This window comes from Erinaceus europaeus, chromosome 8 (genome assembly GCF_950295315.1).
Source record: "Erinaceus europaeus chromosome 8, mEriEur2.1, whole genome shotgun sequence".
Classification (NCBI taxonomy): domain Eukaryota; kingdom Metazoa; phylum Chordata; class Mammalia; order Eulipotyphla; family Erinaceidae; genus Erinaceus; species Erinaceus europaeus.
The window spans coordinates 11001814-11028665 of record NC_080169.1 but is presented as its reverse complement, the minus strand read 5'-3'; the positions used below and the strand labels follow the sequence as shown (position 1 = coordinate 11028665).

General features: G+C 39.5%; 1 protein-coding gene across 4 annotated transcripts in view; it reads right to left on the bottom strand.

The window, feature by feature from the left end:
• Positions 1–4303: 4303 nt before the first annotated feature.
• HECW1 (HECT, C2 and WW domain containing E3 ubiquitin protein ligase 1) overlaps positions 4304–26852 on the bottom strand; it is a 345650-nt gene continuing 323101 nt past the window's right edge. For all 4 annotated transcript variants that reach the window (XM_060195885.1, XM_060195887.1, XM_007535072.3 and 1 more), the window contains 3 exons: positions 21999–22113; positions 17491–17689; positions 4304–8371 (listed from right to left, as the gene is read on the bottom strand). In XM_060195885.1, the coding sequence (XP_060051868.1) occupies positions 8260–8371; positions 17491–17689; positions 21999–22113 (426 nt within the window). In that variant the 3' untranslated portion in view covers positions 4304–8259. The remainder of the gene's footprint in view (positions 8372–17490; positions 17690–21998; positions 22114–26852) is intronic.

Sequence of the window (26852 nt, the reverse complement as noted above, 5' to 3'; positions counted from 1 at the left end):
ATTTTACTTATTTACTTTAATGAGAGATACAGGGAGAAAGAGAGAGAAGAGGAGGAGGAGGAAGAGTAGACATCATAGAGAGAGCTCTGGCTTATGGCAATACTAGGGATTGAACCTGGGAATACAAGTTAATATAATCTTGTGTACACAGGAGGAGGAAGGGCAACCGTCTATATTAACACAGAGAAGCTAATATGTTATAACTGAGACCAGAACACCACTTAACTCTGGCATATGGTAATTGAACACACAGCCTCTGAGAGCTTCAGCATACATGTTTCATTATTATCATTTTATTTTTATTTTTAAAATTTTAAAATATTTATTATTTATTCCCTTTTGTTGCTCTTGTTTTACTGTGTAGTTATGATTGATGTTGTTGTTGGATAGGACTGAGAGAAATGTAGAGAGGAAGGGAAGACAGAGAGGGGGAGAGACAGAGAGACACCTGCAGCCCTGCTTCACCTTGCAGGTGGGTACCAGGGGCTTGAACCCTTGCACACTGTAATGTGTGCACACAACCAGGCAGAGTTCTTTCCTTTTGAGTTCACCATATAATGGGTATTAAATGACTGTTTAATTGAATTGAAGTCTGTGTGTGGTACTCATTGAGTACTTGGGCCCTGGAGTCAAGTTTCTAGTTGAAATCATGAAAATACCATTTCCTTTGGGTGAGTTCATTAACTTTTCTGTGTTCAGTATATCAGCTTAAGATATGGGATATAGGGGGGCCGGGTGGTGGCACACCTGGTTGAGCGCACATATTATAGTGCGCAAAGACCCAGGTTCGAGCCCCTGGTCCCCCACCTGCAGGGAGAAAGCTTCACAAGTGGTGAACCTCCATGTCCTGTGTCCCATGACAACATGTGCCACTGAAACAGCTTTCAGTATGCTCTGTGCTCACGCTCACAAGATCTCTGAGGTACAGGTAGTCAAGGACATCATTGTCTCCGACCTTCTCCCAGTCTAGATTAGGGAATGATAAAATGTCTCAAATCCATAATCCAAATAATTACATAATTGGGTGAAAGATCCAAATTTATGGGAGTCTGTCAAAATCTGCTATACCACTAGATGCCACTCTAGCTTTAAATGGATTTGAGTCATCCTTGGGAAAATGTTAAAAACCACTTGAAAGTCCTTTGGTCCACAAATACTTGTTTAGACTTACAAGAATTACAATTCCACAAAGCACAAGGACCGGCGTAAGGATCCCGGTTCGAGCCCCCGGCTCGCCACCTGCAGGGGAGTCGCTTCACAGGCAGTGAAGCAGGTCTGCAGGTGTCTTTCTCTCCCCTTCTCTGTCTTCCCCTCCTCTCTCCATTTATCTCTGTCCTATCCAACAACGAATAGCGTCAACAAGGGCAATAATAATAACCACAATGAGGCTACAACAACAAGGGCAACAAAAGGGGGAAAAATGGCCTTCATGGTGCAGGCACCGAGCCCAGCAATAACCCTGGAGGAAAAAAAAAAAAAAGAATTACAAGTCCAAATCCAGTCTGTTGGTCAGGCTCATGGGCCATGGGCCTGTGCTTCAGAGGTGGCTGCTTCCTTTTCTGAACAGCTTCTTAATTTTGTTAATAATGAAACACTGACTTCTCATAAATCTAGGCATTATTTTGGCTGTTACACTGCTTCTTGTACTTCCAGTCATCATCAGACTCCTGTGCAAAAGCATCTGGTCTGTTCAAGTGGAATTAGAGACCATCTTATTGAAAAATAAAAAAGGGGGAAATAGCAGAGGTGTAGTTAGGCCTACTGGATGGCACAGCCCCCAGTGGGCCAGGGCTAACTGCAAAGTGGGGAATCCTGAGACTAAACTGAAGCTATTTATCCTTACATTGATAATTTAAAGACTTGTTGTCTATATTGGATATGCACAAGTAATACTTGGGGACAATAAAAGGAAATCCCTGGGGGAAGCACATAGTGACAATTATGGCAGTGAGTGTGACAAGACTAAAAATGGCCTAAGAGCAGAAGCTGCTGTACCCATTGACAGGCCTTCAGAAAAAGAGCTACTTATCACCACTACAGATTCTCAATTAGCTGGACTCAGACCAGACTCAAAAGCCAGGTGCACCACCACCTGGCCCCCAATCTTTTTATTTCTTACACGATTATTACTACGGTAATTATAAAGATTTTAGTTAAGTTTGCAGTGACTCATGTGGTTCTAATTATGTTAGTTTTAAATCATTATTAGTATTATCATAAGAGCTGAATATAGCTACTTATATGGCATGAATTTATTTGTGTCCTCCCAATACCTTGGCAGTTATTAGGGTCCTAACTGCCAAAAGCCCTGGATGTGACCTAATTTGGGGTTCAGCTTTTTACAGAGGAAAATCAAAGTAAGATAAAATTGTAGAGTGGACTTTAATTCTGACTAGTGTTGGTAAGGTGGATAATTGGGGGACACACACACACACACACATTGAGAGATCGGACATTAACATCAGATATATAGTTTGGACATTTGACCTTATGGGTGAGGGAAACTAAAGCAAGAGTTAACAAATGGAGCTAATCAAATTAAAAAGCTCCTACTCATTGAGAGAAAAATTCCACAAAGACCAAGAGGCAATCCACTAATTTGGTGGAGATATTTTTATATAATACATTGGTTAAGAGGTTAATATAAAATGCATATAAAAATCAAAGTTCCCAGGTTCAATCCCTAGCACTACCATAGTAGTGCTCTGGTAAAAAAAAAAAGTAATAAAAGTATATATAAAGAAATTTATAGCTCAACAACAACAGAAGACAAGTTAACAACTCAATAAAAAAGTGAGCAAAGCTCATGGGGGTTGTGTTTTTAGATGGAAAACTAGGAATGTTATGCATGTACAAAACTACTGTGTTTACTGTCGAATGTAAAACATTAATTCCTCAGTAAAGAAATTTTAAAAAGTGGGCAAAGATATTAATAGACAGTGCTCTAGAGAAGACATTCAGATGGACCACATGTGGAAAATGCTCAGTATCGCTTATTAGAGAAGTGCAAAATAGAAATACATTGAACTGAACATACCTATCCAAAAAAATCTGTGTACACCTATGTTCATAGCAGCACAATTTGTAATAGCCAAAACCTGGAAGCAACCCAGATGTCCAACAAAAGATGAGTGGCTGAGAAAGTTTTGGTCTATATATACAATGGAGTACTACTCAGCTATTAAAAATGGTGACTTCACCTTCTTCATCTCATCTTGGATGGAGCTTGAAGGTATCCTGTTAAGTGAGGTAAGTCAGAAAGAGAAGGATGAATATGGGATGATCTCACTCAGAGATAGAAGTTGAAAAATAAGATCAGAAGGGAAAACATTAAGCAGAACTTGGACTGGAGTTGGTGTACTGCAACAGAGTAAAAACCTCTGCAGTGGGGTGGGGGGAGGGTTCAGGTCCTGGGACATGATGGCAGAGGAGGACCTAGTGGGGGTTGAATTGTTATATGGAAAACTGGGAAATGTTATGCATGTACAACCTATTGTATTTTACTATTGACTGTAATGTCGGGATGCAGCATCATCTAAGTTCATTACCCACGTCTACGCTCCACCGGACCTGCCAATCTACGCGGATATCTTCACCCACCCTATTCAACGCTTGACGTCTCGTCACCCAATCTGGTCCCCTACGCCTACATTGAACTTCTCTGTTCCAGACTCTTGGAAACAGAGTTGGCAGTCAGCTGAGGTAAAGAACAAACACCTCATCACAGACCCCTGCAAGCGTCAACCCGGCTTTGACCTAGCACGTTATGATTGGGCCCTCCTCAATCACTATGGAACAGGCCATGGCCGGTGCGCCGCTATGTTCCATCGCTGGGGAGCCAGAGACAACCCGAACTGCCCCTGCGGCTCCAGACAGACTATGACCCACATAGTCAATGACTGCCACCTCTCCAGATTCAAAGGAGGTCTGGAAACTTTACATCAGGCTCAACGCTGACGCTGTTGACTGGCTACGGAAGAAGGGCAAACGCTAGAAGAAGAAGAAGGGTTTACAACTTAATGTTGTTGTTTTTTTGACAGTTTTTCTAGTGATTTTTTTATATAATAGCAACTGATAATTATTTTATTTAATTACTTAGTTTGAGTATCAGTATGATACATTCTTCCTTTCTGAGAGAGACCAAAGCACTGCTTCACCACTTTGCATGATACCAGGAGTTGAACCCAGGGCCTCATGCAAGTTTGACATGCATTCTATTGCCGAATCACCTCCCCGGTCCCAGCATGCTAAAGATGGCTACATATTTCCTAGACTTCTACTTGCAATTAAGGAGCACACACAATGCCATACCAAAGTGAGTTTATTGACATTCCTTGAAGGTGATATGATGGAAGAGAAAGCTCGGCCTGAGTATCACATGACATAACTCTTGTCCATGTAAGCAAAATCAGCCCAATAATGTGGACTTCTTTTGCTAATGACTAGAACAAAGACTTTTAACAAAACTGTTATAGACATTTCTTTAGATAAATTGGAAGCTGCAGGAAGTAGGCTAATGGAACAATATTTACTCTATATACTACCTCTAGGCACCGTTTTTTTCCCTCCTACTAGAACAAAGAGAGTACATGTCACTAACAGGAAAAGAACATTTTCTCTTTTGAACCTCATAATGACTGGAACATCATCCCAGATTTTGATGTGTAGTATTGCAATCATTTTTTAAATTTATTTTTAAATAATGAACACTGAAGTACGTGATAATAACAACAACAACAATAATAAAGCACCACATTTGTTGTGTAAAGTTCTACTTTCATTTGAAAATGTTTCATCTTGACTGGGAAAACATTTGTAGCAACTAAAAAATTACCCAAAACCAAATTTTGGGTGATGATCACTAACAGCGTAATAGATGTAATACTAGAACTGTCGTGGAAAGTCCAGCTTACTCATCTGTCACACAAGCATACTTCCTGTTCAAGAAGATATGGTAGGACTATTTTTTTTTTTTAAAAAAGCCTTAGATTTTGCATATTTAAAGCTTGTCAAAATAGCACATGTCTCTTTTTCTTAATGCTCCCACTCCTTCAAAAAATTGTGCTAAAATAATGATGGCAGTTAAAAACATTCATAGCTACTGCCAACTTATATACATAGGAAGTTACGAGGATCTCATTAGATTTAGAATGATTCTCTTGACCCTGAAGAATACGTTTATATGTTTTTAGGGGTTTCATCTTTACATAATAGACTAAAATGAGATATTCACGAAATTGTCATTATAGTACTTCAATAGCATTTGTTTCGGATGTAACATAAGTTTTCTCTTATTTATTGTTCTTGTTTGTCTCCCAATTAAGGATCACGGACTCTTAATAAAAGTTCCTCTAACGGAGTTTATCTTAGGAGATTTGTGGTTCATAGTGACTAATTTTACAATTGCTTCTATGGAGAAAACTTCACACTGCAAGTAGTATCACAAAGATCTGATTTACCCCTTGGATGATATGAATTCAGGAGGCTTATACCCTCAGTGGGGAAGTAAAGAGCTTCATTTAGTACTACAACTGTTTCGCTATATACACAATGAAAATAGTACACATAATTTAAAAAGTCAGTCTCATACATCAGAAAAAATAACTAAAAGAAATCATTTAGGATACAGAGAAATACCATAATCTCTTCGTAATAATTTGCTGTGCTCCTTTTTTTTCCCTTGAGGATTCTGAGCAAGTTTGTAATGGAATCTGGGACCATATTAAATAAGGCTTAGACATCAATGTTTCTTTATAGAATTTAGAGTTTTACATGTTCTTGTAATTTTTTTCTTTTTGTTTACCAGAGTACTGCTCGGCTCTGGTTTATGTTGATGTGGGGGATTGAACCTGGGACTTTAGAGCCTCAGGCATGAGAGTCTCTTTGCATGACCATTATGCTATGCTATACCACTACCCATGTTTCTGTAATGTTTATGGGATACCTCTGAAGTTCTAGTATCAAGGTGAAGGAGAAAAGGAAAATAATTCATTTAAAAAGCATTTATGACCAAGTTATCCATCTTTATATAACTTTTAGAATAGTTTATTCCTTCTTTATACAGGTGAGTAGATATTTTTAATCTTATAAGTAGATTAGTTGGATATTTGTGTGAATTATAAAGTTCCTCTGTAGTAGGATCTATCATTTTGAATAGGTTTGTTCCTTGACAATGCTTAATAAATACTAAAGGAATTGAATACTTAAATTAATAGGTATTTACATACATATACACCAAATTCTAAAGGGTAAAACATGCTCCTTATACTAAAGATGTTGTTCAAAGAGTAAAGTGATTTGTGTAAAACTTACATTTTGATTCCATAAATAAATAATAATGTCATTAGAACCCATGACTTTTTAGATCGTGAAATATGCACTGTATTATACAGATCCTTTAAGTCCTATCTAGTTCATATTCTTTTTTTTCAATATTCTTTTCAGACAACACAGGACTAGCTTTCTATAACAGAAGTATTCCCTGATTGACAACAGATATACAACAAAGGGTGCTGGACATTGCAAATAAACCTACTAAAAGAATATTTCATCTAGAGTGCAGGTTAACAAAATTAAGGAATGCACTATCCAGATACAAACTGACATAATAAGCACAAAAACATGCATCATATGAAGTCAACTTTGTCCTATATGTCTCGCATTCTCTTTTGCTTTAAATATATTGAAAATAGCAATATGACATTTCAACAGTGGGACCCTTCAGCTCTTCTTTTCTCCGTGAGGAAAAACACTTTCATTTATGACATAATTCAGACAAGATGGACAACAAAGCTAGAGAAAACAGCAAATGGCCAGTATGCTTGGGTACATTCCAAAATATTCAAGAGGTTAGGCTATTTTTGGAGCTTTCTTTCTTTCTTTCTTTTTTTTTTTTTTCTGAAAACACTGATTTTTCTGATAATGCTCAATGCTAAAAGAAACTGAATCTCTACTTTGACACAAATCAAATTGCCTTTGGGGTGCTAAGTCCCTGTTCCAGAAATTATTATGAATGAAGATTTATTATTATTTTGCCCTTGACCCCTAACAAGCACCATCATTCTCTGCAGCTTCTTATTTAATGTGGTCCCTGTGAATGAAATGTGGAGGAATCTGAACACCATGATTAAGAAGGAAAGTAGAAAACAAACAAACAAAACAGTGAAAAAACACTAAAGTGAAAACAAACATTTGTTTGTCAAGCAAACATTTACCTGGTTGTAACAAAGGTGAGATTATCTACATATTTTTCCCTTTTGAGGAGATCTGTAGCTAGGTTAAATAAAACAGAGAAAGGTAAAACAACACGGTGCAAAACTCAGGTATTCAAAGCAGCCTGATATGTCCTTTTTTTCCTTTCTTTCTTTCTTTCTTTCTTTCTCCTTTTTTCCTGCTTCTTTCATCACATTCTATACAGTTAGGATAGAAGCCATGTAAGCTACATAATGAGATCTCCTTCTTGGACATATGTACACATTTCTGCTTCTTGTGTACTGTCATTAAGGGCTGCTCCTCTCCTAGACTTGTCTGAACTTAAAATTGAAGCACAATCCCCACAAACATTGGTATGTCCTGCACTGTGTCAGCAGGTAATGTTTTTCTTGCTTTTGTTATTTGTCAGGAAGTATAATATTGCACCATATGTCTAGGCTAGTTCCATGTATGTGTCATATGTTGAATGTATAAAACTTTCAGTTTTGCTACTGCTGTTTTTGGATGGACAGTATATATAGGGAAAAGTAGAGTGGAAGAAAAGAAACTTGATCACCTTGTAGTTCTGGACTTGGTTGTTGGAAATTATATATTAAAAAATGGTGGTTCTGCTCAGAAGATATGGGTGGATAAAAGCCTTGAATGCTTAATGCTTAAATTTCTTTTTAAATTATATAAATGGACGTAAACATTTATTACCATTTGGTCAAGTGTAGCATAACTTGCATTCATATTTCATTGTTAGTAATGGAGGTATGTGGAGATATACACAGATCTTGAGACAGCTGTTTTGTTTTGTTTTGTTTTTTAAATATTGCATACAGGCTAGCAGTTTATTGAAAATAGAGGAGATAAGCCTGAAGGTTAGATCTTAGAAGAAGGCAGTTCTTCATGCACAGCTTTTGTCAGTCCTGATTTGGTTTGAAAATAAAACTCATGGAATACCAAAATCAAAGGAGAGTTGATTCAGGGAAAGGAGGAGGAGGATCATCCCAGAAAGGGTGATGTCACTGGCCAGGAAAACATCAGGTGACTCTCTCCATCTCCTCATTCAAGTCCAAAGGTGCTGGTTTCTTCTACTGCTGTTAACAGCTTTTCATACAACATGGAGTACGAGGGGTAAGGTGGAAGATCCAAACGATTGAAGCATGTGTGTGCCCTGAATGGGGAGAAAAGATTGGTGAAAGTGTTTGTTTTAAAAATACAACTCATTTGGATATATATGTGGTCAGTCTGAAGTTGTGGAGCAAAAGTGAACCACAGTTGAGCCAGAGTCACGATTTAAGACCACCACAACACACTGCAGACTAAGGACTGTCCCCTTCTAGACATGAGCAGGTCAGTCTGTCAGGGGAGTGAAATCACTAGAAATGGGTAAGGAGACTATACTACCCAGGAACTGAACTAGCAAACCAGTGGTAAGCTCTATGGTATCGGCTTTATTTTGGAATTAAGAACTTGGAGAAAGGCAGAAATAGATAGTATCTGAGGGTCATATTCTCCTATCTCCCTGCTTAGTTCTGACTTCTGGATGCCCGTTAGGGGAAGTATATTTGGATATGGCAACTGATAGGCCTTTAACTCTGAGATTCGATGGTCCATCAAGTCAAGTGTGACTGAGATACAGTCTAAACCCTCAGCAGTTCCCAGTGAGACAGGCTTAACCTGAAGCTGAAACATTGCATTTCCAAGAAAGAGCTGCGTAAGTGGAGGTAGAGGTAGTCCTCCCCAGCTGCCTGCGTCACTCTCATGCTACCTGCTCTTTGTTCTCCTAAACTGGTGTGCTTCATTGTGTAGGACCACACTTGGTAGGGTCCAGCCTCAATGAAGAATGGATTTCCATGCTCTGCACGAATGCACAGACCAGAACCAGACTCTGCAAGACCTACATGGAGCTCAACGGTGAGGATGAGAGGTTCAGGGCAGGGGGGCCTGTGGTGTTGCACCCTGCACATATCACCATGCTCAAGGACCCTGGCTCGAGCTCTTGTTCCCCACCTGCTGGGGGATTCTGCACAAGCGGTGAAACAGATCTGCTGGTGTCTTTCTTTCTCCCTCTCTATCTCCCCACCCCTCTCAATATCTCTCTGTCCTGTCAAATGAAAATAGAAAAAAAAAAAAAAAAGGGAAAAATGGCCACTGGGAACAGTGGATCCATAGTGCAGGCACCAAGCTCCAGTGATAACTGTTGTGGCAGAAAAAGAAAGAAAGAAAGAAAGAAAGAGAGAGAGAGAGAGAGAGAGAGAGAGAGAAAGAAAGAAAGAAAGAAAGAAAGAAAGAAAGATTCAGGGCATACAGATTCTTCTGCAGACTTCAGATCACTTAACTAGCTGCTCCCTGTCAGAGAGTCTGTCACAGGATCTTTGGTTGACACTGAATCCTACCCAAGTAGGGGAAAAAATGGAGAGTGCAGTTGAAGGTTCTCTTAATGCCTTTACATTTTTAAAAATTTATTTATTATTAGATAGAGACAGAGAGAAATTGAGAGGAGAGGGGGAGATAAAGAGGGAGAGAGACAGAGAGACACCTACAGCCCTGCAGATAGTGACCAGGGGACTGAATCTGGGTCCTTGTGCACTGTAATGTGTACAATCAACAAGGTGCACCACTACCTGGCCCCCCTTTTATGCCTTTTCCTCCCCAGAATGGAGGGTGTGTTGAAAGGTTGCTTTGAGAAACAAAGCAGCCTAGAAAAGCGCACTGGAATAAAATAAAAAATAAAGCAAACCAGACACAAGCAAAACTCTAATCAGAAGAACCATTTTTCCTTCATTAGAATTTGAATTGGAATATTAAGCTCTTTTTTTTTAATGACAGTATCTCCAGGGATGTTGTACATCATCTATAGAAAGAAAGAAAGGGAGAAAGAAAGAAAGAAAGAGAGAGAGAGAAATAAAGAAAGAAAGAAAAGGTGGGTTTGTTGCTCAGGGATACCTTATTTAAGAAGGATACTACTGGAGCCAGGTGGTGGTACACTTGGTTAAGGGCACACATTACAGTGTTCAAGGATTCAGGTTCAAGCCCCTGTTTCCCACATTCAGGGGGAAAGCTTCACAAGTGGTGAAGCAGGGCTGCAAGTGTCTCTCTGTCTCTTTCTCTCTCTGCCTCCTCTATTTCCCTCTCAATCTTTCTCTGGCTTTATCTAGTAATAAATAAAGAAAAATATAATTAAAAATAGAGACTATTGTTTTTTTGTCTACAGGCATCCATTTTTCCTTGTTCTGATAACCATTTCCTCAGTGTACTGCAAAACTACCTTCACTTTACCTATTAAGCATCAAGGGCAGTCACGAACAGTAGAGTATTTGGCCTTTGAATTTAAGGACTTAACTGAAAAAAAAAATAGACAAGCAGTAGAGGTCTCATTTCTAGCAAAGATTTAAACACTTCTACCTTTAACTTAAAAAAAATGAGCAGCTTGAGAGGTGGTACAGTAGATAAAGCATTGGACTCTCAAGCAGGAGGTCCTGAGTTCAATCTCTGGCATGGCATATGCCAGAGTGGTGCTCTGACTCTCTCTTCCTCTTTCTTCCTCCCCTCTTTCATTAATGGATAAATCAGTTAAAAAATGAAATGTTTTACCTCAATAATTTGTTTGAATAAAAGTGGAGAAGTGAATAAATTGAGTAGGACAGCAATTACAGTGAAGTTCTCTGTGTTCACAACTATTGAAACTAGGACATATCTGGAATATAGCTTACCAAGTGACATGAGGCTGAGAAAGTCCTATGCATTGGAAGTGACTGAATCAGCAGGGAGTGATATATGAGCAGGCATCTACTATCTTACTTATTTCCTTTGATCATTTTAACTGGTACACATGAGTGAAACTATTATTGAAAAAAATACCCCAGAGGGCCAGATGGTGGTATATTCAGTTGATCGAACACACATTACTATGCACAAGTACCCAGGTTCAAGCCCCTACTCCCCACCTGCAGGGGGGGGGGGGACACTTCATAAGCAGTGAAGCAGATCTGCAAGTATCTATCTTCTCTCTTCTTCTCTCTCCCCCTTTCCCTCTCAAATTTTCTCTGTCCCATTAAATAACATAGAAGTGGCTGCCAGGATCAGTGAATTTGCAGTGCTGACATGGAGCCCCAGAGATAAACTTGGTGGAGAGACAGAGAGATTTGGAATCCGATTAATCCTATTAAAGACAATGTCTGGAGATAAACTGAAAGCACTAGCAAATGAGGCTTCTTCAAAGTGAGAAATTGTCCTCAGGTGTCAACAACTGTACTGTAAGCCATTATCCTCACAGTAAAATGATACAAGAGGAGAAAAATAAAATAAAATAATAGACCTAGCCAGAACACTTAAAGAGTTTCTTTAACTTGTTGCTTTTGTTGCATTTATTTACAACCTTGGTTGCAGGTCTGAAATACATCTGATCTTGTACTCTGGTATGAATGAATGTACCCAAGTCACAATTTGAGGCAATAGTCCTAAGGGCTCACTTAACCACACTTTATGGGTGTGGTTCAGAAAGAACAAAGCTCCTGCTTACCTCATTCCCTATGCTTGAGACCCAGTGCTTCCAGGTCAGGTGGAATGGAATGGACACCTGGTTAAGTGCACATAGTACAAAGCTCAAGGACGCCTGAGAGCATCCTGGTTTGAGCCCCCAGGCTCCCCACTTGCAGAGGGGACACTTCACAAGCGGTGAAGCAGGTCTGCAGGTGTCTATCTTTATCTCCCTCTCTATCTTCCCCCCTTCTCTCAATTTCTGTTTGTCCTATCCAATAAAATGGAAAAAATGGCCACCAGGAGTAGTAGATTCATACTGCCGACACCAAATGATAACCCTTGAGGAAAAAAAAAAAGAGAGAGAAAACATGGGACCTCTAACTTTACTATCTTGAGGGACATCAGTGAGTTTTTCTGACCCTCAGCTTTCTCATCTCTAAAATGCTCTGTGCACTTCAGAGGGTTATTAGGAAAATTCATGACACAAAACCCATAAGCAGGATTTATAATCTGGGAATCATTGTTTCTGATTCTCACAATAATGCAACTATAACTGCAATAATGCAACTATAACTGCAATAATGATTTTTCGGAACTGGGTCACACAGTAGAGACTTAAGATTCCTCACTCCCCCCCCCCCTTCGCATAATCTACTGACAAATGAATCACCCTTTTGTGTTGATGTAACTGATTGTTTGGGACTTCATGTGGATCTTTTCAGTCATGCCAGGTTAAACTTCACTTTGATGATATCAACCTGGGGTTCTAGCATCTTAAAATTAATTTTGGTTTGTATTGTGTCAATCAGTAATTATTTGCCTTTCTACTATAATTTGTGTCATCTATACCATTTACTTTACTGTCTCAGTTTTTTTTTCCTCTTCAAATTATTGATTAAAATACTAACCGATACAGTGGCCAAGAGAATCTTATAGTAAACAATGGCCAGAAGGAATCATTATTACTGTTTGTTGCTAGTTGTTCAACCAGTTGTGAGATCAACTACACAAACTGTCGTCCCTTCAGTCATTGTCTTCCCTGATTAATGACAGATTCTTTCTTTAGGCAGGTTCTTGCTGTTATCTGCAGGATCTATTCTCTTTAGGTTGGGCAAAATAGTTCACTTAGATAATGCACTTGCTTTTCCATATGGGTGGATCAGGTTTCAAGCCCAGTCCCCATAGCACTGGAGAAAATTTTGGTATTGTGGTATTTTTCCCTTTCTTTTTTTTTTTTTATCTTTGTCTTTCTATCTGAAAAAGTCATCCTAGAGAGGTAAAGTAATTCTTATTTGAGTGAGAGAAAAACAGAGAGAAAAATTAGAGCACTGCTCAACTCTGGTTGATGGTGCTGGGGATTGAACCTGGGACGTCAGAGCCTCAGGCATGAAAGTCTTGCAGAACCAGTATCCCATATCCCCAGCCCCTAACTAGTTGCTATGCTTCTTTCTTTCCTTTTTTAAAAAAAATTTATTTATTATTATTTTAAATATTTATTTCCCCTTTTTTGTTGTCCTTGTTTTATCATTGTTGTAAATATTATTGTTGTTGTTATTGATGTCATCGTTGTTGGATAGGACAGAGAGAAGTAGAGAGAGGAGGGGAAGACAGAGGGGGAGAGAAAGATAGACACCTGTAGACCTGCTTCATCGCCTGTGAAGCAACTCCCCTGCAGGTGGGGAGCCAGGGCTCAAACCGGGATCCTTATGCCAGTCCTTGTGCTTTGCACCACGTGCGCTTAACCCATTGTGCTACTGCTCGACCCCCTATTTATTATTATTTTTAACCAACACACTGCTCAGCTATGGCTTATGGTGTCATGGGAAATTGAAACTGGGACTATGGAGCTTCAGACAGGAGAGTCTGTTTGCACAACCATTATTATTTTTTTAAAGGTTTAATTTTTTATCTTTATTTATTTGATAGAGATAGCCAAATTTTGAGAGGAAAGAAGTGATCGGAAGAGAGGGAGAGACACCTGTAGTCCTGCTTCACCACTCACAAAGCTTTCCCCTTGCAGGTGGGGATCGGGACTCAAACCTGAGTCCTTGAGCACTGTGACAAGGACGCTCAACCAGGTGCGCCACCACCTGGCCTTGCATAACCATTGTGCTATCTACCTCTGCTCTATGCTTCTCTTTCTTTCCAAGCCTTTCCCTGGCCTCCTCTTCCACTCTAGTTCCATACTAGGAAAGCTTTCTGATGTCCTTAAGCTCTATTTACGTTCTGTTGTTCCTTTGCAGCCTTCAAGAGACGAAGTGGCCATCCTGCCACATCATCTGATGTAGATGAGTCCTCTTCTTAATCCCCACTGCCAGTTCTAGATCACTACCTTTCAGCCTTTGATAAAATGTATGTTCCTCTTATTTTCATGCCATTTAAATATCTTTTTTAAAACATTTTTTATCTTTATTTATTTATTGAATAGAGACAGCCAGAAATTGAGAGGAGGAGGGGAGATATAGAGGGAGAGAGACAGAGAGACACCTGCAGACTTGCTTCACCACTTGCAAAGCTTTCCCCCTGTGGGTGGGGGCTTGTGCTCTGTAACATGTGCGATCAACCAGGTACGCCACCACCCAGTCCTTTCCATTTAAATATCTTCCCCCCTCAAACTACAGGTTTTATCTGACATCTCTTAGTCTATAGAAACAGAAATGAATGGAAAATATGATGTGCTACTTGTAGATAATAATGGTAAACTCTTGTTATGAAGAACTCACTTCAAATACACAGACATACATACACACAAACACAAATACAAGTACATACACAGGTTCTAGTTTGTGAGTAATGGATATCTCTTTCTGTGGGCTGTAGTTTTAAAAAGCTTGAGAACCAGGGATCTAGATAGCTCTTCCCTATCATTTTGATCTTCTGCTTAATTATTTTTACAAAAATCTCTGGCACTTGGATTAAGTCATTTTTTCCATTTCAGGTTTTCCCACCAGACAGCAACATCTAAGTTCACATGGATGGCCTGTTCAAGGTCCTATCCTGCCAGCTCCCTTCATTCAACCCCAGCAACTGTCTTCTCCCTCTATTTCATTTATGGTGGTACATAAGATACCACCAGGGATTGTAAAATTATATCCTAGAAACCCCCTACTGTCAACACCCTCTTTCCTTATTAATTTTTATTATCTTTATTTATTTGTTGGACAGCCAGTCATAAATTGAGAGGGAAGGGAGTGATAGAGAGGGAGAGAGACATACAGAGAGAGAGAGAGAGACACCTGCAGCACTTCCCCTGGAAGGTGGGAACCAGGGGCTTGAACCCTGGTCCTTGCATATTGTAACACCTTGCTCAAGCAGGTGCACTACCACCCAACCCCTCAAAGTCCTTTTTCCTAGTCCTCAGAGTTTTCAAATGTCAAGGACACGCACTGGCATAAGATTCTGCTATGATATGAATTGGCATAATGACCTGAGAAGTTGGTTGCCTTTCTGTAAAGGCAAGTCTTGAGCTATAAGTACCTCCAGCACAACTTCTGCAGTAAGGGCAGAGGGCTTGGGGCTAACCCAACGCTTGCTGAGCGCCCCTGCTTAGCCTGCTGGTTCTCTACCATCTGCCCACTGGGCCTCACCAGGTGTCTCAAACTACTGTTCCTAGAAGCCAGTAGTAACTAATTTTTCTTCCCACATATGCATTCCACATAGGTGATACTTTTTAGATAAGTCAGGGACTGGGATTCAGAGTGTTGTTTTGAATGTCTTCTCAAAGATGTCTTAGCATTTGCTTCTTGGGATCCTCCTGACTCAAAGCAAAGGCCTGACTCCTCAAGGAATCCTCTCTCATGAGGAGGACCTGTCTCTTTAGGCAGATCTGTGCCTTGGTTCATCTGTAAAGAACTCATTGATAAGCCCAATGTCCACCATATCATCTCTCTCTCTGTGGGTTATTAGTCTTACTGTATATTTCAAAGCATCCCTAAGCAAATATGTAATTAGCTTCAATGACCTGTACTTTTAAAATATAAAACAGATTCTTTCTCCATGGCCCACAAGACTGTCTTTCTCTTCTAATTTTTTTATCTTTCTTTATTTATTGGATATAGACAGTCAGAAATTGAGAGGAAGGGGGAGGAAGAGGGGAAGAGAAACAGAGAGACACCTGCAGCCCTGCTTCACCACTTGTGAAGCTCTTACCCTACAGGTAGGGACTGGGGGTTTGAACCCAGGTCCTTGTGCGCTCAAACAGGTATGCCATCACCCGGTTCCCAAGACTTATCTTTCTCAAGTGCACCTCCTCTAAGCATCGCTTTGGATTGGATTGATATCGATGTTCCATCATGAATGTATGTTGGCCATTCTGACATTGTCCCCCTCACTCCTAACTTTGCTTATGTTGCTGCTTCAGTTTGGAATTTCCGTCTGCCATCCCTTGCTCCTTAATGTTCACACACTGCCAACTTGTTGGTGGCATGTTCTATTAACTCAATAAGAAGTCTCTGTTCTATGTCCTCAAGGCACCTAGTCCTGGTGTATTCACTGCTACGCTTGGGTCCTTTTCTGATACCACGTTGTGTTGTGACTGATCACTATCATGCTGTGTAACCTCCTAGACTATAAGCGTCTTCAGGCAGGCAAATCATTGTATCTCATCCCTCCTTGAGATGCAAACTATATGAGTAGGCCATCATCAAATGGTGACTCAGATACATTTTCCTAAAATAAGTGCAGAATGTTTCCAAATAACCTCAGCCTCCAAACCTTTCATTAAAACAGACAGATGGAATCGTGTTTGTTTTTTTTTTGTCTATTTTCTTGCCAGATTTAATAGACTCAGTCATCAGTACAGCCATGTAAGTGAGCACACAGGGTCTGATGAACTAAGTGGGTGAAACCAGGGTTGAAAGTTACAACAAGGTCTTAGGCTCTTGTTAACCAGTTGGGAATGCACTCTGTTTCCTGGGCCTCATAGTGCTCACTGATATTTTTAGGTTAATTGTCTTCAGGACACTAGGAAGTCTGGGAAAGTTAATGAAAAAAAATCATAGTTAGCAAAGGTATCTGGGAGCCATGTAGAACCAGAACTGAATTAAATGTGGATCTTCTCTTATAGGTAGAAAATATCAGTATAAGAAAATAATATGGATCAATCTCTTCTTCTGTTTGTTCAACAGTATTTATTACCATTATGGCTATACAGAAGCATCTCTGTTACGTGCTAATTACTTCACTGATCAGAAAAATGCTACCTAAAGTGGCATAGAAATGTGGAATTAAAACTCACAGCACAGGGTATTCACTCTGTCAAATAGCCTGTATACTCAGTGCCTCCTTCTGGTGTGTTGGTCTCACAACTTCCTCAGTCATTTATTATGTCAAAGTCAGTGTAGAGACATATGTTTTGAAACATAGGAGGAAAGACAGAGCATATACATGAATAAATATCCTATGGCGACCCAAGCAATATGCTGTTGAAATACAGATATAGTGCTGGAAAGGTTATTTTGGGGGTTCTAGCTTCTTTCGTATCCCATTTCCAGGTAGACATTCCTTTTGAAATGAAAGTGAGTTTAGTACAGACTGGAAAGCTTCCTAAAGATGACATATGGATCATTATACTATAGCCCAGATATTACCAATCATCAAAAAAAAAAAAAATCACTAGGACTATGGCCTGTAGTCACCTCTCAGAGATTTCTTCCCTATGGCATTAATATCACTATTAATTCTTAACAATACTCCATGTGGCAGGAAAAAAATTCCATCCCAAAGGACGATCACCCAAGCTCAAATAACAAAGTATACTTGGCCTTCTTCAGCAAATTTCTTGAAGGTTGGCAGGAACTTCTTATGTACCTGGGGAGAGAAGTAATTTTCCCCCATTTCTCTATGCAGAAACGCCGAAGTCCGTTGCTTCCTCGAAGGGCTGCGAAGCCTTCATAGGGCACGCTTGATGTTCCTGTGACGAACTGAAGTAACCTTAGTCTTTGCTCATTATTGAAGCGTTCCACTGCAGCCCAGAACCAGCGGATAACGAGATGTCCATCATGGTAACCTGAATGGAGCAAAAGGATGGAGAAAGAGAATGTAGAGAAAGGAGAAACAGGGGGAGGGGGTGGGTAGTGGCAGACCTAGTTGAGTGCAGATGTTACAATGTGCAGAAAGCCAGGTTCAAGCCCCCAGCACCCACATGCAGGGGGGAAGCTTCAAGAGTGGTGAAGCAGTGTTACAGGTGTCTCTCTTTCTCCTCTATCTTCTTCCTCTCAATTTCTGGCTGTCTTTATCTAACAAATAAAGATAATAAAAAATTTAAAAACAAGAGAGAGAAAGGAGGAAATGGTAGTGGGTAGGATAAGTACTGACCAGCTACTTTTGGTATGCTAATTCATCTAGTGATGGCTTTTAGGTAGGTCTGGTATGCTAATTCATCTAGTGATGGCTTTTAGGTAGGTCTAAAAGCAATTGTGTAGTTAGGTCAAGTTTTAAAACAAAAGTGTATTTACAAAATAGTCACTTTATAAAATTATTTCAATTTGAGGTACGTCCTCAGAGACATTTGCTTTCTCTGTAAATAACTGGGACTCCACTAGTCATTTTCCTGACTCACTAAGTAAAGGCAAGGATGGCTATGTTAGAGACCAATACTTCAAAATTAAATGAATACCTAGGTAAAGACTATGGGACTCCTGGGGGTGGGGGGAAAGCATAATGGTTATGCAAACAGACTCTCATGCCTGAGGCTCCAATGTCCCAGGTTAAATCCCCCACACCACCATAAGCCAGAGCTGAGCAGTGCTCTGGTGTTTGTCTCTGTCTCTCTCTCTCCCTCTGCATCTCTCTCAAAAATAAAATATTAAAAAAAAAGACTATGGGACTCCTAAATCTCTGCTAAGAGGAGGAAAAAAACTACATGTCACAGGGATTCTTGTTCTAGGAACCTTCTTTTTTTAAAATAGAGACAGAGAGAAACTGAGAGTAGAGGAGGAGGTAGGGAGGAAAAGAGACATAGACACCTGCAGGCCTACTTCACCTCTTGTGAAGCTTTCCCTATGCAGGTGGGGACCAGGGGCTTGATCCGGGTCCTTGCGTGACCTTAACCAATACATGTGCGCTTAACCAAGTGTGCCACCAAGAAGCTGTCTTCAGCAAAGGACTAAGTCAGTTAAGAATGGGAGTCAGACTACTGGACAAGAAGAATCCTGGAGGATGATGCTGTAAGCTGGCCTATAAATACCCAGGTGAGCTACCAGGATTTAGAGTAGCATCCCCCTAGACTTTTTCACCTGACTGCTCCTTGACTCTCCTTTCTACCAGTCTCTCATACAACATCATGATTACTCCTTTTATAGGCACCATGGTCACTTCCATATTATGGATGGACAAAGAGACCTATATTAGTTCGGTAAGACCTTAGGTCTCCTGGTAACACTTAGATCTGGAAGGAATCTTAAGGATTCTTAAGAGATAAAATATTTGATAAGTGTAATACAATATTTTATCATTTATTTTTGTTCTGGTGTCTCTGATCTCAGTAACCAGATACCAAGGGAAATCTAGCACTTAAGCAAGGCTAGAGGTAATGGACTTGGTATATGGAAGACGCCAACTCTCAGTTGTTATTGGGTCCCCTGGAGCAGCTATTTTGTGCCAATCATCTCCAGGAAGAGAAGAGGTTGGGCCCATGGAAAAAGTCTTGGGTGTCTCATTGTATAGTTGGGAGATCAAGTTTGGATCAATCAGCTAAGCGTCACCATAAGTGTAAATGCCAGAGGTATCCAGAAATGGAAGATATCAGTGTGAGTTGGGATAGTAAACGCAAGAAAAATTTCATAAAAGAAGTGAAATGTGAGTGAAACATATGAAGAAGGATTTGGATGATTAGAGATGAGAAGAAGATGATTTCTGGCAAGATGAACAAAGAAGAACAAGTGTAAAGATGAAATATGCAGCAGCCAGCAAGCTGAGTAGGACAGAGTAGGTTCTAGTGAGGACCAAAAGGAAACTTGCAAGGGGCTTGAGAGGACTTTTACAGTCACGTGGACTTGCCACTTCTGGATAGGACACGTAGGTCAGTGGTTTTCATATTATGCCAATAAAGAGGCTCCATGGAAATTTCTTAGAACAGAGAATATTGGGGGAGATGAGGAGTTAAGGAAGTTGGACCTCTGCTGTTTCTATGGTGTTGATTGGGGTATCTCAGCTACATTTCATGTGAGAAAAGGATTTTTAAGGTTAAAAGTAAGTAAAATTTCTTTTGTAAGTATTTTTTTTTTTGCCTCCAGTCATTGGGGTTCATTGTTGGCATTCTGTATCGTGAGCACTTAACCAGGTGCGACACCACCTGGGCCCCCATTGTTGGCATGCTGTATCTACTGCTTTTGGTGGCCATTTTTTCTTTTCTTTTTTTCAATTTTATTCAATACGTCAGAGAGAAATTGAAAGGAGAGAAAGAGAGAGAGAGAGAGAGAGACACTTGCAGACCTGCTTCACCTCTTATGATGAGTCCCCACAGCAGGTGGGGAGTGGGGGCTCGAACTGGGTACCTTGCATGGGTCCTTGCATAAGCCACCACTCAACTCCCTTTTGTAAGTAATTTTAAAGAAACTTAATTGTCAAAGAAATCAGCCTAAAGTTGATTGAGCATATATATGAACCAAAATCCAAAACTCAGTTGCTCTGATACTGTGAAGAGGCTTCAACCTCTTGACTTTTTCAAGAGTAAAATGACAGAAGACATAATGTCCATCAACCATCAAAGGTGTACAAAGAACAACTGGCCCATGATGCCTCATATCTGGGTTCATGACAGCTGACTTCCAGTTCCCAGAAGGAAGAGCTAATAGGACAGGAAGAAAAAAAAATCAATAACCTTGTGTTATCTCAACATGTAGGTAACAATATCATAGGAGACATGTGGGTATCTGACACACTCTACTTTGTACAATTCCTGAGAGCATTTGGTATAGCTTCTCCTCACAGAGACACAGTGTATAATATACATACAAGGACCTGAGTTTTGGGTTAGTTCTTTCAGAGCAATCTGAAAATGACTCCTGGATTTGAGTCCTTCTTGGTCTTGGATCCTCAGTTTGATTCTTTAATAAGCTCACCTTAAATTCTAAGTTGTTTGTTTTCAGTTGGCAGTAGTAAGGAGCTTGTTTTATTTGTAGGAAAGAGGGCAGATGAAAATAAGGTTTCAGGAAGACTATTTGTCAGTATGAAGGTGAATAATCTAGTAAGGTTATTAATTAGGGTGGGAGAGACAACAATTGAAACCATGTGGTTGCAAACTGGAATTGAGGTAAAGAGGTTCCAGCTCTACAGGAATGGAGACACACTTTCCTGCTAACATGTAGCCCAGCTCAAGAGCCAGGTAAGGAGTGATAATGTCCCAGTTATTCAGTGACCAGTAGGCATTACTGTCATTTGAAGGGAGATTCAGGTTTGAATATTATCCACCATAAAAGGGAATGAAGTACTGAACCATACAATATGGAAAAAAAACTTGAAACAACAGAAAGCCAAGTGAAAGAAATCAAACACAAAAGACCAGATACTTTGTGACTGTATAAAATAAAAGACACAGAATAGGGAAATCCATACTGAGTACTAAAGGTTGTCTGGCTACAAAGAGAGAGGAAAAGGGATTCAAATTTTTCCCCCGAGACTAGAGCATTGCTCAGCTCTGGCTTATGGTGGTGGTGTTGGGGGGGGAGGGGAGGGGGAAAGAGAAGGATTGAACCGAGAACTTTGGAGCCTCAGGTATGAAAGTTCTCTTTTGAGTAATCTTTACGATATTTCCTTCTCCCAGGAATCAATTATTATTATTTTTAAATTTAGAAATCATATTAAATTTAGTAATCATTTTCTTAATAGGTACCATGATTCTGTTCAGGATGAAGAAACTGTTAGGAATTAGCCCTACATTATATTGGAGTTGCCCTACATTGTGAATGTATTAAAGTTATTTCTATTTTTAATTCCTTGCAGGGTTATCTCTGAGGCTTGGTGTCAGCACTACGAATCCACTGCTCCCGGTGGCCATTTTTCCTTTTTTTATTAGACATGACAGAACTTGAGAGAGGACAGGAAGATAAAGAGGGGGAGAGAAAGACACCTGTGGACCTGCTTCACTGCTCATGAAGCATCCCTCCTGCAGATGGGGAGTGGGGACTTGAACCCGGGTCCTTGCACTTGGTAATATGTGTACTTTAACTGGATGTGCCACCATCTGACCCCTGAAAGCTATTTCTAAATGATTGGTTTTATGCTATCTGGATTTCACCTAAAAAAAAAAAACTTTAAAGAAGTGCTGAATTGTAGTATCTTTAAGAGTTAGATGATCACAAAGCCTGTTAGCTCACCTCCCCGGTACTCGGTATTATTCCGCCAATCATTTAGGTCGATTTCTGCTGTGCCAGCTATCACCAACTCCAGCTCTCTGGCATCGAACACGGACACAAGCCTTGAGTCTACTACCTGAAATACAGATTAGGCTTCAGCATACACATCCAACCACATTAAAAGTATATTAATTGTTACTATCTCGCCAGTTAAACTGGGAAACAGATGGTCACTTGTAGGAGTCTAGCTCCTGAAGGGGGTTCAAAAGAAAGGAGGGAAATGAAAACACTCTGGAGCAAGGAACCTTGGAACCATTCAGGGAATGGAACACTGAACATGTTTATTAGGACATATTCATACAGCAAATTTTGGCAAACTTCCCCATGAATATGGATCCTTCATCCAATTACGTAATTATCTATTTTATGGACTGAGACATTCTCCCATTCCCTAATCTAGTCTGGGAGAAGGTCAGAGACAGTGATGTCCTTCAGAGAGCTGCTTTTCAGTACCTATCACATGGAGATTTGCCTCTGAAGCTGACTGACAGCACATGACACATGTTTTCCTCTGAGAGCTGTATTCACAGCATTCTACTATGAGGTTTGTGCCAGAAAAGGTTTTCCACCATCTCTCTCCTGATCTGGTCCCCTATATTCATGTAAGTTAAAAATAGGAAAAACAGATCCAAAACGGAGTCATTCATGCCAAGCACCTCCACCCAGACTTAATTCTTATTCTAATAGCTGTTTCATCTTCTCTCAGAAGGATAATCTTGAACCACTGTGGAGTTCCCACATTAGCACCAGTGAGGTACCTGCAGGATAAGGCTTTCATGTCACCTCCTAAAGGATGGTGACTTTATATGAATTATTTTTTAACAACCTTGTTGCACCCTCTTCCTGACTATAAAACCCTAAATTTTGGAAAAAGAAAAAGAAAAAAGAAACTTATATTTTGTACAAGCCCACAAAGTGCCATTCTTTTTGTGGATAGCATGGGTTTACAATAGTATGATATTTTAAATTTTGGGTTACTATGAAACAAATAATACTGCAGTGAGCATAGGTGTATATAGATCTCTTTGGATATGTATTTTGCATTCTTCGGATAGATGCTTAGGAAATGAATTTCAAGACCATATGGTAGGTCTTTAACTTCCTTATTTCATTTAACACGAACATCTCAAGTTTCATCTATTTCTCCCCAAAGGCATGTTGCTAATATTATTATTATTATTATTTCCAGGGCACTGCTCAGTTCTGATTTATGGTGATGATGGGGACTGAATCTGACACCTCAGAGCCTCAGGCATGAGAATCTGTTTGCCTGTTTGCATAATTACAATACTATCTCCCTGCCCTCATCTTTTTTTTTTTTTTAACTTACAAGAAGTAGCGTTCTGTTGTTGAATATATATCCTATAGCTTCTTTACCCTGTTACTTGTCAGTGGACATTGAGGCTGATTCCATATTTTGGTGACTGTGAATAATGTTGCTATGAACAAATAGATATATATGTATCCTTTTGAACTAGTGTTCTCTTGTCCTTCAGATAAAGATCTAGGAATGGCACTGTGGGATTGTAAGTACTTTCCATTTTATCTATATCTATATGTATGCATATATATTTTTCAACTCTTTTTATTTTATTTGATAAGACAGAAATTGAAGGGGAAGGGAGATAAAGAGGAAGAAAGAAAGAGAGCAGCCCCGCTCACCATCTGTGAAGCTTTCCCCCTGCAGATAGGAACTGGGGAGGGAGGGGCTTAAACCTGCACTTAACTAGGTGCACCAATGCCCTTATCATCTTTTCTTTTTTCTTTTCTTTTTTCTTCTTTTCTTTTTTCTTTTCTTTTCCTCCCTCTCTCCCTTCCTTCTTTCCTTCCTCCCTCCCTCCCTCCCTCCCTCCCCTCTTCCTTCCTTCCTTCCTTTCGTGGTAGGGGAGGGGGAGGATGAAGTCTATTTTATTAGATATGAAAACAGCAGTTCCTACTCTTACTCTGTATTATTAATCTGGGTCAGCCTTTCACTTTATTTTTGTCTTTACATCATATGTGAGATTTTTCTATCTCTGTTGCAGATGAATCTTGTTTTTTTATTCCCTTTCCGTTTTTTGATTGGTATAGTCAAATCACTCACATTTAGGATGACTCTGTTGATACATGTCTTATTTATTGTCATTTACATTTTTTTGGTTGTTTTATGCTTTCGATATTTCTCCATTTGTTTTGACTTGCCTTTTTTAAAATACATTTTTTATTATCTTTATTTATTGGATATAAACAGTCAGAAATCAAGATGGTAGGGGGAGGTAGAGAGGGAGAGAGAAAGAGAGACACCTGCAGCCCTGCTTCACCACTTGCAAAGATTTCCACTGTAGGTGGGGATCAGGGGTTCGAACCTGGGTCCGTGCGCACTGCAACCTGTGCACTCAACCAGGTGCACCAATACCTGGCCCCCTACTTGCCTTTTTATTTGGATGATTTCCTCTAGTGGTTCTCTCTTAATTTTCTCATTTTTTTTCTTTAAAGTAACTCAACTTCATGTTTTTGTTTTGTGCTTAGTGTGAGAGCATATCCAACTTCATCCAAAATAGTCTTTTCTGTGCTAGTTTCAAGTAATTATAATTTTTTTTTTTAACCACAGTACTGCTCAGCTCAGGCTTATGATGGTATAGGGGATTGAACTTGGGTTTATGGAGCCTCAGGCACTGAGTCTCTAACCATCATTTGTACTGCTGTTGTTCATTTCTCCCTCTTTTATAGTGCTTTATTATCTCATATTACTATTGCTTTTGCTTTGGTATACTGTTTACTACTTTCTAAAGATTTGTGTTCTTTTGTTCCATCTTTTCATGTAGAAATTCTATTGGCGGGGGTCGGGCAGTAGCGCAGCGGGTTAGGAGCACTTGGTGCAAAGCGCAAGGATCAACGTAAGGATCCTGGTTCGAGCCCCGGGCTCCCCACCTGCAGGGGGGTTGCTTCACAAGCAGTGAAGCAGGTCTGCAGGTGTCTGTCTTTCTCTCCCCCTCTGTCTCCCCTCCTCTCTCAATTTCTCTCTGTCTTATCCAATAACAACATCATCAATGGCAACAATAACAACAACAATAAAGGCAACAAAATGGAAAAAAACAATGGCCACCAGGAGTAGTGTGATTTATAGTGCAGGCACCAAGCCCCAACAATAACCCTGGAGGCAAAAAAAAAAAAAGAAAAAGAAAGAAAGAAAATAAATTCTATTGGCTAAACAGAATGCTTCCTGATTAACTATCTAACAAAGTAAGATCTCCAATTTGTGAATTTTGTTTTTAAACACGATTCACCTCCCCCCATGCCTTATCATTTTCATGTTCCGGTTAAAATAGACTTAAACATTTTGAAACACAACTCATTCATGAAATGGGAACTGTAATAACTGCTTTGTACAATCTGTTATACTTTTAAAATCTCAGGATACTGTTATTAACATGTATGACTCAACTATAGGTATATTTAAGCTTCAAAATAGCAATGCAAGTTAATGGCTAAACATTCAGATCATTTCTCTGACAATCAATGACTTGGAACATTGTTTCATATGTCTGTTGGCCTTCTAGATTTTTTCTTTGGTGAATATTCTGTTCAGCTCCTCTCCCCACTTTGGATGGGGTCATTTTTGTTGTTGCTGAGTTTGGTGAGCTCTTTACATATATTTTGGTTATTAGCTTTTTGTTTGATGTATGACAGATAAGGATCTTCACCCATTCTGTAAGGATGGAGTATCTTTTGTTTGGGTGGTGGTTTCTTTTTTGCCACACAGAAGCTTTTCAATTTGGTGTAATCCCAGTGGCTTATCTTTAATAAGTTTTAGTCTTCCTTGCAATTGAACTTGAGTCATCGAAGATGCCTATAAGACTTAATGTAGTGGTTCAGTTTCATTCTTCTGTACATTTCAACCCAATTTTCCCAACACCATTTGTTGAAGAGAATCTCCCTTCTCTATTTAATAGTTTGAGCCTCCTTGTCAAAAACTAGATGACCATAGGTATGGTGCTTATTTCTGTACTCTCAATTCTATTACAATGGTCAGTGTATCTTTATTCCAGTACCAGGCAGTTTTGACTACAGTGGTCCTATAGTATAGTTTGAGATCTGGGAGTGTGATGCCTCCAGTCCTGTCCTTTTTTCTCAAGATTACTTTGGTGATTCAAAGTATTTTCTGATTCTAGATACACTTTTGTAGTTCTTGTTCTATGCTCTTAAAAAATTTGGTGGAACCTTGATGGGGATTGAATTATATTTGTATATGGCTCTTGGAAGAATAGTCATTTTGATGGTATTAATTATTCTAATCCATAAACATGGGATATCTTTAACTTTGTATTTTTTTTTCTATTTCCTTAAATGGTGACTCATAATTTTTTACTATATAAGTCTTTCACTTATTTTGTTAGGTTTATTCCTAGTTTATTATTTTTGCTATAGTAAATGGAAGTGATTTTTAGATTTCCTCTTTTTCTGATTTAGTGTTTGTATAAAGGAATGCCACTGACTTTTGTATATTAATTTTGTAGCCTGGCACCTTACTCTACTGCTTAATAATTTCTAAGAGCTTCCTGATGAATTCTTTAGGGTTTTCTACGTAGACTACGTATACGTATCATATGGTCTGCAAGTAGTTCCTCTCCTGTGGATATATCCTAAAGGAATCACACTCATCTAAAAAGTCTGTGTATACCTATGTTCATACCAGCACCAACTGCATTGCCAAAACTTGGAAGCAACCAAGATGTTCAAGAACAAATTAGTGTCTAAGAAAGCTGTCATATATATACATAACTATTAAGCTATTAAGAATGATGAATTCACTGTTTTCACCTCATCTTGGATGGA